The 13,177-nt window shown below is 36.5% G+C and overlaps 1 protein-coding gene across 2 annotated transcripts in view; it reads left to right on the top strand.

Annotated features, from left to right (window-relative positions):
- Positions 1–4,132: 4,132 nt before the first annotated feature.
- The window catches only part of LOC131076606 (uncharacterized), a 34,326-nt gene continuing 25,281 nt past the window's right edge, over positions 4,133–13,177 (top strand). The window contains exons 1-3 of one of the 2 annotated variants that reach the window (XM_058013876.2): positions 4,133–4,779; positions 5,760–6,013; positions 6,577–6,644. In XM_058013876.2, the coding sequence (XP_057869859.2) occupies positions 5,939–6,013; positions 6,577–6,644 (143 nt within the window). In that variant the 5' untranslated portion in view covers positions 4,133–4,779; positions 5,760–5,938. The remainder of the gene's footprint in view (positions 4,780–5,759; positions 6,014–6,576; positions 6,645–13,177) is intronic. The other variant, XM_058013875.2, reaches the window with a different exon arrangement.

The following is a 13,177-nucleotide window of genomic DNA, read 5'->3' as shown; positions in this document are numbered from 1 at the left end:
TCCTACGACTGCACCTAGTGCAGGCAAAGAAAAGACACCTGCATTGTCCAAGTCCATAATTTTCCCTCCCTTTGAGCTTTCGATCATGGTTGATATCCTTGTCTTTCTTGGTACAATAAGGGGAAGGCCTTCACCTCGATCTTGCTCATCTCCTTTGGCTCATATATCACAACCTTTGGTAGTACCTCTTGTTCCTCCAATTGCTTTAAGAGCAAAACGATAAAGGGTGCTCGTGATGGTGTCTACACGACTACTTCAACAACACCTCTTGATCCATCAGTTGGGCCTTCTCCTTTGTTGAGAATGGCTTTGGAGGCCTCTCCCATGGAGCTCAATGTTGGCGATCTCTCTCAAACTTTTGTTCTTTGTTCCCATCTATGTTTGAACCAGCTTGCATGTGAGTGTAAGTGTCATTGGCAGGCAATGGCTTGGGAGCATGATGCCACCTTGAACATTAGGAGTGAGTTGTCAGTGCCTGCCCCTACTCATGCCATTTTCGTGTCCTCTCTTGCTTTTGTTACTTTTTTTGCCTCTATGCTTGCTCTGTCTTCCATGCTACTGCCAGCCACTCCAAGGACTATCAATGAGCCTCACTCCAAAAGGGTATAGGTCTTTATTGCTTGCTCCTTAGATCCACCCCTTCTCACCACCTTGCTCGATGTTCCTCCCTTCTACCAATCCATTGGCTTGCTACACACATAGGTTGTGTCCAATGTGGTCTTGTCTACTTTCCTCGATTCACAACATCCTTTGCATCGAATCTTTCTTGGGGTGCTTAGGCTTGCTATGACTGATTAGAGGCCTCCACCTCGATAGAAACTCAAGCCAAATTTTGAGCAAGGCCTTGTGCTTGAGTTTCATCATCATAAGCAATCTTCATCGACCTCTATTTTAGTTAGTTAGTTTGTTTTAGTGCTTGTTTCTCTGTTTGCATTTGTTTGTCTTGATGAGGAGGTCTCGCCTTCTCTAGAGTTTGTCCTCACCCCTCTTCTGGAGGTCAACGATGCAACTCCCATTTCACCACCTCAAGCCAAGTCACCTACCTTTTCCACTAAAGGGTATTTGTTTAAATCCTTAGAGGATATCCCAACATTGTCTATGATCTTCACACAATCATTGAACTTTGCCTTTGAGGAGCTTATAGATCAGAATGTGGAAGCTGCATTATCCCTAGCTCTTGTTGTTGGTGCTAGTCTCATAGTCATCCCTCTTTGGGCTCGTCCTCCCTCCCCATATGATCAAGATTGGGAGGAAAATGACCTGACAGTAGAAAACCTATAGGATAATACCTTCCTTTATTTATCTTTTAGATTAGGGTGTGCTTGTTTGTGTTCCCCCGGGCTTGCTTTATATGTTTTGTGCCCCTCTCGAGGACCCAAGTTACTTTGTTGGTGCTGAGAAACAAGGGGCGATGGTTGTCTTTATATGTTTGTGTTCTCTCAGAGGAATTGAGTTACTTTTTTGGTGCTCGAAAACAAGGGGTTTTCTATCATAACCTTCTTCTATTTGTTAACCATTCTTCTTCTATTTGTCGTATCTTGGTTTTCACTCTTGAGGATGATGCAAAGCATTGGGGGGGTTTAAGCTCTCTTCCATTTTGACCTGAAGTTTGGTTTTCTATTTGTCTTCACGTGCCTTCTTCATATAATTTGACATCTCTAGGACCATGATGAGCAACTCGTACGAAGTTATACAAATTATCTATCTTCACTACTGCGAGTTCCTCTGATGTTGAACTGTTGAGTCTCCCTGTACTTTGTGATTTAATGGATGTTGTGGGTCTTGTGTGTTATTTATTGCAAGCTGGCATTCCACAGAGACATATTGTTACATTGAAGTGACACATCTTTTCTCCTTAAAATGACATGTGTTTCACACGTACCATTGTAAGGGGGGCTATCATATCTCTGCATATCTACACTTGCATCTTGTATTATCTGTCTAATGATCTTATTTCTATTATCTTTGTGGGGGCCAATTGACTTGATCTTTTTCCTTTAATGGAGGCCAAACCACTAATCAATCTATAGTCACCCTAACGTATGGCTATCTAGTATAACACAACTTGCTCCCCATATTGGCAAAATCCTTTTATTGTCCAAGTGATTGCCGCCCTATCACATGACTATCTAGCATAACACAACTTGCTAGGCCATGCTAATGAAATCTTGTTATCATAGTGTTTGATTTTATGATTTTTCGCTTTTTTGTCTAACATGTTTGTCTGTAGCTAACATGTTTTTGATGAAACAACTTAGCAGTATCTCATGAAGGTTCGAGTCTCTTCCCTGGGGGCAACTTTGTAGACTAGAGGATTTTGCTTCCCCTTTGCATCTTAGTAAAATTACTTTAACTTTTTTAATCTCTACTTTAGCTTCTCATCTCATAACAATCATATGCTCGCTAAAGTGGTGGCAAAACATAATGTCGTAAATAACACCCCGTGCAATTCCACTCTACATAAGCATCTTTGCTTTACATTGGTTGGAGATCTTCTTCACCGTGTTGTCCTTTTATTCACATGGCTTGCTCTGTCAATGGTTATCTTGTCCTTTTCCCTGACTTTGTTGACTGTATGACTCAAGGACACTAGCACACCATGCTAGCGTCCTACAAATTTGCAATCCGTAGGTGACCATTTGAGCATTACACTTGCAATTGGCAAAGCTCATAACGCCTCTTCCCATGACCACCAACATCAGTTTCATTCCCAACATGCATATCTTCCCTCTCTTGCTTCATTTTGGCTATCTAGCAACTCATTCAAACCTCTCTAGCTTCAAGATCATTCTTGGTGCTCTCTATTGACACCATTGAAGCTCTCTAGTCATATTTTGCAACACCGTTGGCTCTTCTCTGTGCTCAAGACTCTCACCACCATTGTTGCACTTTTAGGAGGACTTTGTGCTTCTTCTTCTTCATTCGACAAGCTCTTCGCTTTGGGTGTGGAAGGGAAGTTCTTCTCTTCTTTTTATAATCTCCATTAGCATTATTATTGTTGCATTTACTTTCTATTTCGTTATTGGTTCTTTTTATCTATTTGTCTATCTATCTAGCTGTCCATGGAGGTGGAAACACCAAAGCGGGGGTCTAACTATGGAAGAGCTCTAAACACAACCCCAACATTTTCCCTTTCTAGATCGTGTGTAGGTTTTGTTGGAGAAGAGTTGCTTTGTTGGAGGATTCAATCATGGACCGATTATAAGATCATTTCCTTCCTCTCTTTCATTTATCCTCTTCAATTTACCTAGTTGTTTCTTGCTTTCTGTTATATTCATCTAGTTTTACTTTATCTAGAACACATATTTGTCATACTGAGCTCTTTGTACGAAACTCTGTACTCTATCCGTACAAGATACCAGTGCAATGTGCTATTGTCCTCGACCTGCGTGTGTGTCCTCAAATAGAGAGTTGGCGTAGGGCATCAAGAAGCCTCTGTGACCTATCTCGTGTTATCTATGAGGTACTTGACAACGTTTGACTTTGTACTCATCTTGAGTGGAGAAGTTGATTAGTGAGACTTCGAGAGGTTGATATCTGCTTGTTGGAGTGGTTCACTTTTCCCCCTCTACTGTACCCTAAGTAAACTTAAATAACAAGTGTGATGCAGGACTTAGGCGATGAACTAGCTAAGTAAAACACCCCTTTTACACCAACAATTAATTGTTTTTATGTTTTGTGATTGTGAAATGAATGAATAACAACTATTTAAGATCACCTTTAGAGTTGTCATTCACATTATAATGATTTTTATGCTATTAAAATGTATTTTTAATGTTTAAAAATCTTGTTTAAATTATATTTAGGCTTGTAAGTGTTCTTCATAGTACATTGGGCACATCATGAAACAACTAACTTACCTACAAAATACTTGGGGTGGCAAGAATTGTGAGTCAAAGCTTGCTCCTAAATTGGAACTTGTTCAATTTTACAATGTGTGATTTTCCCTTTCCTCAGCAGACCCTAGCACCACATTATCACCTCTTAAAAGTGTATTCCAAGAGTATGATATATATTATAAAATAAAATTAAGAAATAATAATAAATAAGTAAAATAAAACATCTGATAATTCGAATTCAAATATTGGGCGCCTCTTTTGGGCATTAAGGATAAAAAAATCTGAGGTTTATCTCCAATTTGTTTGTCTTTTTGGAGCATCCAATTTCACATAATTTTCAGGCTTTTGATGGAGAAGTAACGAGCTTTCAAGGACGATAACCCCTTTGGATGCATGATCAGAGATTAGGACGGAAACCCTACCTCAGTACAATAAATTACAAGCGTTCCAGCGTTGATTAATGCCTTAATCTCCTTCCAGGTTGAGCGGTCAACAGATCTGAAGCAATTCAACTGTTAGGAGGGCGCCGTAAAATATTAGAAGGGTGATAGAAGCAGTGCTAGTCACCTGGATCGTCAAAACCCCATTGTAGGGAGAGCACATTGACAGCGCATCAGCAGCCATTGCTACCGCTCCTCCAACCATCACAGGCGTGCAGAAATCAGAGATGGGGGTTTGATCATTAGGGTTTAGCTGCGCCCAACAATAGCAATTTCATTTCCAGGTGCCAAAATTCACAGAGCATTAGACATGTCACTAGTCACACCTGGGACGCCAGGATTCAGGTCATCTGCAGAAGAGAGCACACGACAGGGCATTTAAATCACTGCATTGGAGCGCTAACGGCACATTCAGAAGCCGGTTTTTCCGTTCCCTCCCATGACCTCCCGTGATCAGTTGCTACAGACCCACGATCAGCTGCTTCAGTCACTATGAACCTGTAAGTTGGGTTAAGAACATTAAAAACTTTGTAATCAGTTTGGACGCCAAGTTTAGTGTGCCGCCGCTCCCCTATGTAATACAAAGATTTAGCTTATATGATTAAAGTTTGGTTGAACTCACATATCAACAGTGAGTATCTGATTTGTATTTGCAATTTGTGTGTCCTATTAAGTGTTTAGTGAAATTATAAGGCAAGGCATCACTGTCTAACCCGTGCCAGCTGAAGGTTTTTTTCACCATTGCATAACTTTTTGGGCTGCTATCCTAGTAAAAACAGATATAAGAAGGGGATTTCAAATATATTTCGGATTAGCGACAGCGGAAATAATTTCACAACGGCAAGCAAACTAGAAGGGCCGGGTAACATGGTATCTAAGTAGAATCCACAGCCATCGTTGATGTCATATAGCTACACCTAGTTAGTGAGCGTATTCCTATGACATGTTTTGTCCATGGCGTATATCCTTCAAGAAGAATTCTTTATTAATAATAATGTTATCAGGTGGAAAGTTTGTGCTTACAGATTATATCCTTTATTTGCATTACATCATGGAAGCAAGTACCCACTATCTAGTGTTACATTCTTGATTTGTTATAGCGCTGCTTTTACAAACTGAAAAGCTTCGACAATGGTAAAAGGATGCTTGTCAATATTGATTGAAAAATAGATATTTCTGTTTCATTATTACTTTCAATTAAATTTAATGGATAATCGTTGTTCCACCTCATTGATCATTTTTGCAACATAATCTGTTTTATTTCTGTTATCGATGTAGAGGGGCATTGATATTTTTGTTAAAATGGTTAGGCGATAGTGTCCACTTTTTGAAAGCGGACAGTTTTGTATAATTGAATAGAGACATCCAGTACATTTTCTTGCCTTTTGGGTTTAAAATTTTTTCCTCTTGTCATATTTCTTTTGTCTCTAGTTTTCTGTAATTGATCGGAGAACTTAAATTTCTTTTTATCATGTCACAGGAAGAAGTTCAGCTAAACTTGTCTGGTGTGAGATATTCAAGATATTATTTCATTCCTGGACTTGTTATGACCCATTGACCATGAAAAAAGTATGGTCTAGTTGAATTTTCTGCAGAAGAAGGTGCAATTGAGGTTTGTGACATCTGCAGTTTCCCGGTATTATCTTTCCTAAATCAATTATGTATGGGAGAAAAGCTGTTAAACTTTTTCAAGAATTGGCATCCTGCGAAAAAGATCATCTTTCTCGGTTCAATGTGAGTTTGCTTGACTTTTGTGAATTTTGTGCTGTTGTGCTTGTGGGTTGATGATTGTTTTTCAACTGCTCGTTTCTTAAACAGCCATTTTCACATGGAATCTTGGGATTGTGTTTCCCCTCAAATATGGAACTTTTTTCTATTCTGTATTTTTTTGTTTCATTGAAGATTTTTAGGTAAACTGATTAAGACAGAGACAAGTTGACCTCTGCTGATATTTTGTCAACCTACATTTTCTCTATAACAAAAACATTCTATAATATTGTATGGAATAGATAGAGTCGAAATTTAAGAAAAATGCACCTGATATATTCACAAACAGTTAACTAAAAATTGATATTATCATTATGCTGTTCCCTGGATGGAAACTGCTCGATCCCAGTATAAGAAGCAGATCCACTAAAATAGAACTGCCTGCTTTGAGATTTTTATTTTCATGAAATTGTAATATGTGTGATATCTTGGAAATCTAGAATGAGTGTGTATACTTCTTTGTTATTTTTAATGCAATATCCTTCATGCTTGACCTTTGTGTATACCTGCTATTTGTGTTGGGCCTTCAGAGTGATTTAACTGAGCAAGTGCTGGAGGAATGTAGTGAACACCATGTTCAGCTTGAAACTCGTATGGGGTAAGTTATTTGCCTTGCACCATTGTAGTAGAATGTAGAATACTAACTCCAAAGTTTTTTTCGATGATCATTTTATGGCTTTTCAATGCTATATAGGTATTTCAATTTCTCATTCCTGGTGAGATTATTATGGTTAAGTATCCTGCAAGTGCCTTTTGGCAAACATATGGATGTTTTGAGCTCTCTTTGTGGGTGGATATTGTTTGTTCCATTAACACTGTTCTGCATGGATTACAATTCTGCTCTTTGGTCCTCTATAACAACTTCTCATGTCTCTACTTTTCACTTCTTTTCTTTTCGGCTGGTAATAGCTTTTGAAAGATCCGCATAATTATTAATAGATATCATGTGTTAATGCATTAGTAGCTTCTGCAAGATAAGACTCTCCTAACTCATTAATCTCCTCTATTCTGTTATTAGCTTACTCATTCATGCTTTATGTTTATCAGACTATAACATTGATCATAATTATGATATTGATATTGGATAATGATGGATTAGATTGACGACCTACTTAACTATGTTAAGCGTCAATCTAAATGCTATTGGGCTAGTAACCCGATAGCATATTAATGTCGATTCATATATGAATCGGCATTAATATACTATCAAGGTATTAACCCGATAGCATATAATGCTAACAGTTATTGTTATTGTTTACTTTAAACCAATTCATTATCGATGTGTTTATATTGATCCATTATCATTTGTTTTGACACCGATTCATTATCGGGTATGTTTATAGATCTGTTATCATTTACACTAGCATTGATTAGTTATCACCGAGTGGATCGGTTGTTGTTGGTAAGAGTCACGACCAAGTGACATCTTGGTCGGACATGTCCAAAAGACATGTCCGATCAAGGTGCCACTTGATCGTGGCAACCTTAATATATATACCTCATTCAAAAGAAAGGAGATGACATTGAAATCGATACATGTTCATCCTCCTTACCTGCAGCAAAAGAAAGATAACAATATTATTGTCATAGTTATAATATCAAAAGTTTAAATACACCATCCTGCATATAACTTGTTCTTTAAATTGGAAATTGCAATAACATTTACATCATGTGAAAAATGAACCCAAAAGGAAGTAATGTCTCTTTTGGAAAATAATAAATTTACTAGGAGAAGGCATTTTGCATTAAAACAGTTTTATTTTATAAGAAGGATACCCATTGTCTATGCTTCTGGTTGTTTGTTAGTGCAGAAGTCCCACTATTCCCTATCTATGCCATTTTGCTTGGTTATTCAAGACCACTTATCCTTCTAGCATATGTCCTTACGAAGGTTCAGTGTGATTAGGGTTGTTGGCTTTGAGCTGTTCATAATTGTAGATGTTCATTATGCATAGTTATTCAGCAACCTAGGTCATTTCATTTGAAGTACTATTTACTTTTTCTCTATCTGTTTCTCCTTAATTGCGATCTGTTAATTCTGTCGATTCAGACTTGAATGCATTTCTATAATCTCTATAATTCTTTGGAACATCCTTTCCACGAGTCTTAAATCTTGAAGGTTTACAAGATTTGCAGAAAATTTGGAACACTAAACTGCTAAGTAGTTTTCTAACCCCAGCAAGAGAATAATTATTAAGGAATATTAGCAAAAGTCAAGGATAGGGATTATGGCAGACAACGTTAAGTAAAATTATTATCCTACACCAGTGCTGTCTTTGTATTCTTTTAACATAAACAAGACTGAAATGTGAAATTGCACTCCACAAAAAAAAATGACTTAAAGTTTTTACCATTCTTCCCTTTTTCTCTTCTAGTTTGATAAATGCAGAAGTCTGAGATTGTTTTCTTGATTTGAACTTTCCCAATGTTCTAACTGATTCGAGTTTTTCTTTTATCTCCTGGCAAGGTTCTTCAGTAGGTCCTTTTGTATAATTTTCTAAATTTCATTTTCTTTAACTTTATTGGTGATATTTGCTTGGAAGAATGTGAAACTATGTGTAGCTTGCTTCCTTGTATGTTGTTCTATTTAGTGCATAAAAGTAGTCTTTTGTAGTATATGTTGTTGAGGGTATTGATGCGTTTTCTTTGAGTTATTGACCATGGCCACCCAAGGTTTCATATGGAATCTCCTCTACATCATCATCTTCCAAGCCAAAATTTAGAAATAAGTCTTTGGAATTGATCGTGTTGGTGTTGGCTTCTATTGGTGCTAGGGTAGTTGCTTTGAAGATGGCCATGTTCACAATGTAGGCAACATTAAAAAAAATACTCTTCGAGTCTAGTGTCTGCTCCTAAAGTCCTCACCATTTTGAGATTCATCTTATCTTGGAGCAGTTTTGCAAGATCAACAATGAGAGAAATCCTTCTGTATGGGATTAAAGCATGGCTATTCATCTATTGTTTTGCTAATTTCCATCGAACATATAACATTCAAAAACTTCTTTAGAAGAGCAAACAAGATTACTTTGGGTTATTTCACCATTGGGTTAAAAAATCAATATGAGCAGGACTACTCTTTAGAAATCAAGGACCCTGGTGTTGGGACTTGGGTTGGTTATTTACTTGCAAAGATTTCCTTAAGATAGTTTATCTACAAATTGTTAAACCACTATAAAATGCGATGGGTTAGGATGCAGTGAGTTTCAGGTGTTGCAGTTTAAGCTGGAGATGTGTCTACATGTGGTGATGTTGTGGCAACAACTACAAGTCATTTAAGGAACTCATTTTAATTGGGTGTTATTAGAAGCATGAATGGCATTGCAGATGCACTTGCAAGAGAACTAGAGTTCATGTGGTAGACTGGAGTTCAGGTTACACAATCTACATGGATGGTTGTGTTTATGAGAAAATTACGAGGCACTACAAGAAACTATAAGTGATTGTTATATAGGAAAACATGTACACAATGACACTATTTAGTAAATGACTACTGATTCTTATTGTGTGGTAGTATATAGTCATCTACGATGATTATTGACATGGAGACATTATGTTTGGTGATGTGTGATATGTTGGCATCATGGTACTAATATAACATGATTGTGTGACTCCTGATATTCCATGAGTTGGTTGGATAGTTAGATAATTGGTTTTCCATGAAAGTGTATTTTTATCTATTCATGTGAGTGAATTGAGGTGGACAATTGGTTAGTTAGTTTATTGGTTGTGACTTTGTATGATTGTAGAAGAAGGATATGCTGTAAGCTTGTAGTTTGAGGCTTTGTCAAGAGACTTGTATTGAATCATTGGATTTTGAATAATATAACCTAATTGTCTTTTTGTGGTGGGTTTTTCTCTTGTAAGGGTTTTCCACATAAATCTAGTTTCTCATGCCTTATAGCAGCTTTGTATTGTATTCCACGTGCTTCCTTTAATGTTGATAATTAGACAATACATTTATATAAGTATTTGATCACATTATTTAAGTGATTCCTCTATCCTAGTATATTGATCAATTGTAATAGGATTTCTTAATCCAATCATTTGATCTTAGAGCATGTGGTTACTTGGAATTAGAAAGGTGGTGTTACAATTCATGTATAAATTGGCCACAAAGGAAAAGTTTGAAAGATTTTGTGAAGAGACAATATCGTGTTGGATCTATGGCTAGTACTTCAAGGTCTAAGATTGCTCATTTAAATGAGCAAGCTTTAGGTTGTGGAAGTTAAGGATTGAAGATCGTTTGGTGGAAAGAGATTAGTGGATTGTAGTGTTTTCTCTAATCCTGCAGACATGTTTTATGAGGATTAAGTAAAATTGAATAAAAGATGAGGAGCACTACTTGGTTATGTTTTTTAGATTATGTGCTGATGAATGTGTTTGAAGAATATATTGCTCATTCATTGTGGAAGAATATAGGTACATTGTATCAGTCCAAGAGTCTTGTTAATAAACTTGTCTTGAAAAAGAAGAAGTATTCTCTAAAAATGAAAGAGGAACACTCAATCATTGATCATCTAGATGCATTTAGTCTTATTCAAAGTTAACTTGTGTAAATAGGAGTCAAAGTGGATAAAGAGGATTATTATATTTTGTTACTTTGTTTTCTACTTGATTCATGGGAAAACTTAAAAATGACAACCCATAGTAGTACTATTTATCGAAATTGAAGAATGTTATAGCCATTTTGTTAACTGAAGAGATTTGAAAGAAGTCCATGGATGAACCTCTCTTAATACATTGGTTGTTATGGATAGGTTTAAACTTTAAAGAGAATAGGAGTGAGAAGATGGAGACAAGAAATTTAAGGGAAATTGGAATTGTGGTAAGAGAGGTCCATTAAGAAGAATTAAAAATCCAAGGAGGACAATTCTTTTGTCAAATCCTCAAATAATGATGAATATAGTAGTGATATAGAACTCTAATGGCCCTCGAGCCCCCCTTTGACACTCAACTACTATAAGCTAGCGTGCTTTCATATGCCAGAAATAGTCAATCTTGATAGTTGGCTCTTGGCATTGATTCTGATGAAGTTATTTTTCTTTGACCATGGTGGGTCTGAAGAAGCCTTAAAAACTTTGACAATTCACTAAACAACAACCTTCCTGACCTGAATCTGATTTTGCCTTCTGTTCACGTGTTGTTTTTTACACCAAAAATCTGCAACCTTGGGTACATTTAAAACCTAGAGTGTATGACCATCTCCACATGATCCCCTTATGATAACAATAGACTATTGGCCTGGAAATACTATAAATGAAAAATAGAAGAAATATGAACTTCTCACTATTTGTTCTTGTGATGATTGAAATGTCATTGACGATTGTTATAATGCATCCTTTCCTTGAAAAACGTTTTCCAATGACTATATCAATAAATTTGCAACTGTCTTATATATATTAACTGCTGTTACAAGACTGAAAGATCGTATCAATGATAATCCTGCAAAAAATATGGAAGGGCCTCTTGCTGGTCTATTCACAAAACTGTACCTCTACACTGAAAATCGGTTAATATCAGAGACTGAAACTCATTAAAGTGGTGACAGAACCTTGCTGAAATCAGACCAAGCATGACAAAGACATTGCTGTGGATGTTCAAGGACAACAAAATGGAAGATGTAAAGATCCATCATTGGAATCTCTTTGATTAAACCTATTCAATTTGTCGAGAGCCCTTTATAGAGTGAGTTTGGAGAGATATAAATTTATAGCTCTAACCTTATATTGAAAATCTGTTTTAAATAATCAGGACTGAAAATTTAATATGATCACTATATTTTTTGGCCAAGAACAATGCGATCAGCACAGCTGTACGCAGAAGGAAATACTGTATTTTTATTGAGAATTATTGATTGGGCTGTTGTTTTTAATCAAAACAACAAACTACAAAAAAGTTCTTTAAGAAATTTTTTTAGCAGCATTTGGAAGCTGTGATCAGTACAGAACTCATTGAAACACTTTATTTCATGCAAACAATAGTTGCATGGCCGTTGAACCCGAAAATATGCATTGATCATGCAAATATTTTTGCAAAGATTATGGAATGATCTGCATGTGTCTTCAAGTTCTATTCTATACACCTGCAACTTTTATTTTCACAACTTCTATGTTCTCTAGTTATCAGGCATGCGCTCAATCATAATGACTGCAAGTTTTGGTGTTCATTGAAAAACCTGTTACTCGTCCCAAGGGTGCGCAACTGTTAATGGGGCTGCATTATTCATGTTTCAAATTTTATGCCGAGCTTCAGAAGGGTGTGCACCCATACGCTACCTGTCACATTTTCAAAAAGTTAAAACATGTTACCTTGATCAATGGTGTGTGCCTTTGTATGCACCTTGAAGATTTTTTTTTTTTTTTTCACTTTATGGCATATGCTTGTCACCTGCCTTCCATGCCTTTCATTTGAAATTTATTTGGCTTCTATATGGTACACACTTTTACACAGTGTTGCAACTTTCACTTTGTAAAAATTTCTCTTTGCATGCTTTGACTTGTGAAATTTGTGTTCAACATCCTATGAGCACGTGCCCTATGCCGGGCCTGCAAAATTTGTAATTGCACTTTTTTTCATCTTCTTTCCAGCTTGCACCCTCTAAGTGGGCAACCAATTCCAATGCCTTAGTGAATTTCCCTCACTTCTGCATTGTCCGAACACTAAGTTTCTACTTGCTGGCTGCATTTGAAAGCTCCTTTTGTTGGTCCTACAAACATTCACAAGATATGACAAAAATGACATTGATGACCTTGACAAAGGTTCAAGTATGGCTCGCAAAACTAGGAATTTCAAGAATTTGACTCAAAGGAATGACTTGATACAAAGAAATATTGTACGGGTAAAACAGACTATGCTTTTATTGTTGCTTAGCATGTACACTTACATGTATAATTGATTTAAATACTTGGTATTTCTGTTTAAGGTGCATATAGTTAATTTAATAACATGAATAGCAAGACATATAGCAAACATGAGTGATAAAGGTACTTTGATAATTAAGTTAGAATATTTAAACTAAAACTAGAATTATGTCTACAAGGAGAAGAGCCCTGGAAGAGTGGTTTAACATAAACAAGTAAACTCTAGACAAATTACAATTTACAAAGCCATGTCATACAAGAAAATTTGTGA

Source organism: Cryptomeria japonica, chromosome 5, assembly GCF_030272615.1.
Source record: "Cryptomeria japonica chromosome 5, Sugi_1.0, whole genome shotgun sequence".
In the NCBI taxonomy this organism is placed as follows: Eukaryota; Viridiplantae; Streptophyta; class Pinopsida; order Cupressales; family Cupressaceae; genus Cryptomeria; species Cryptomeria japonica.
The sequence above is the reverse complement of the archived record's forward strand: the minus strand, read 5'-3'. Positions and strand labels throughout refer to the sequence as shown.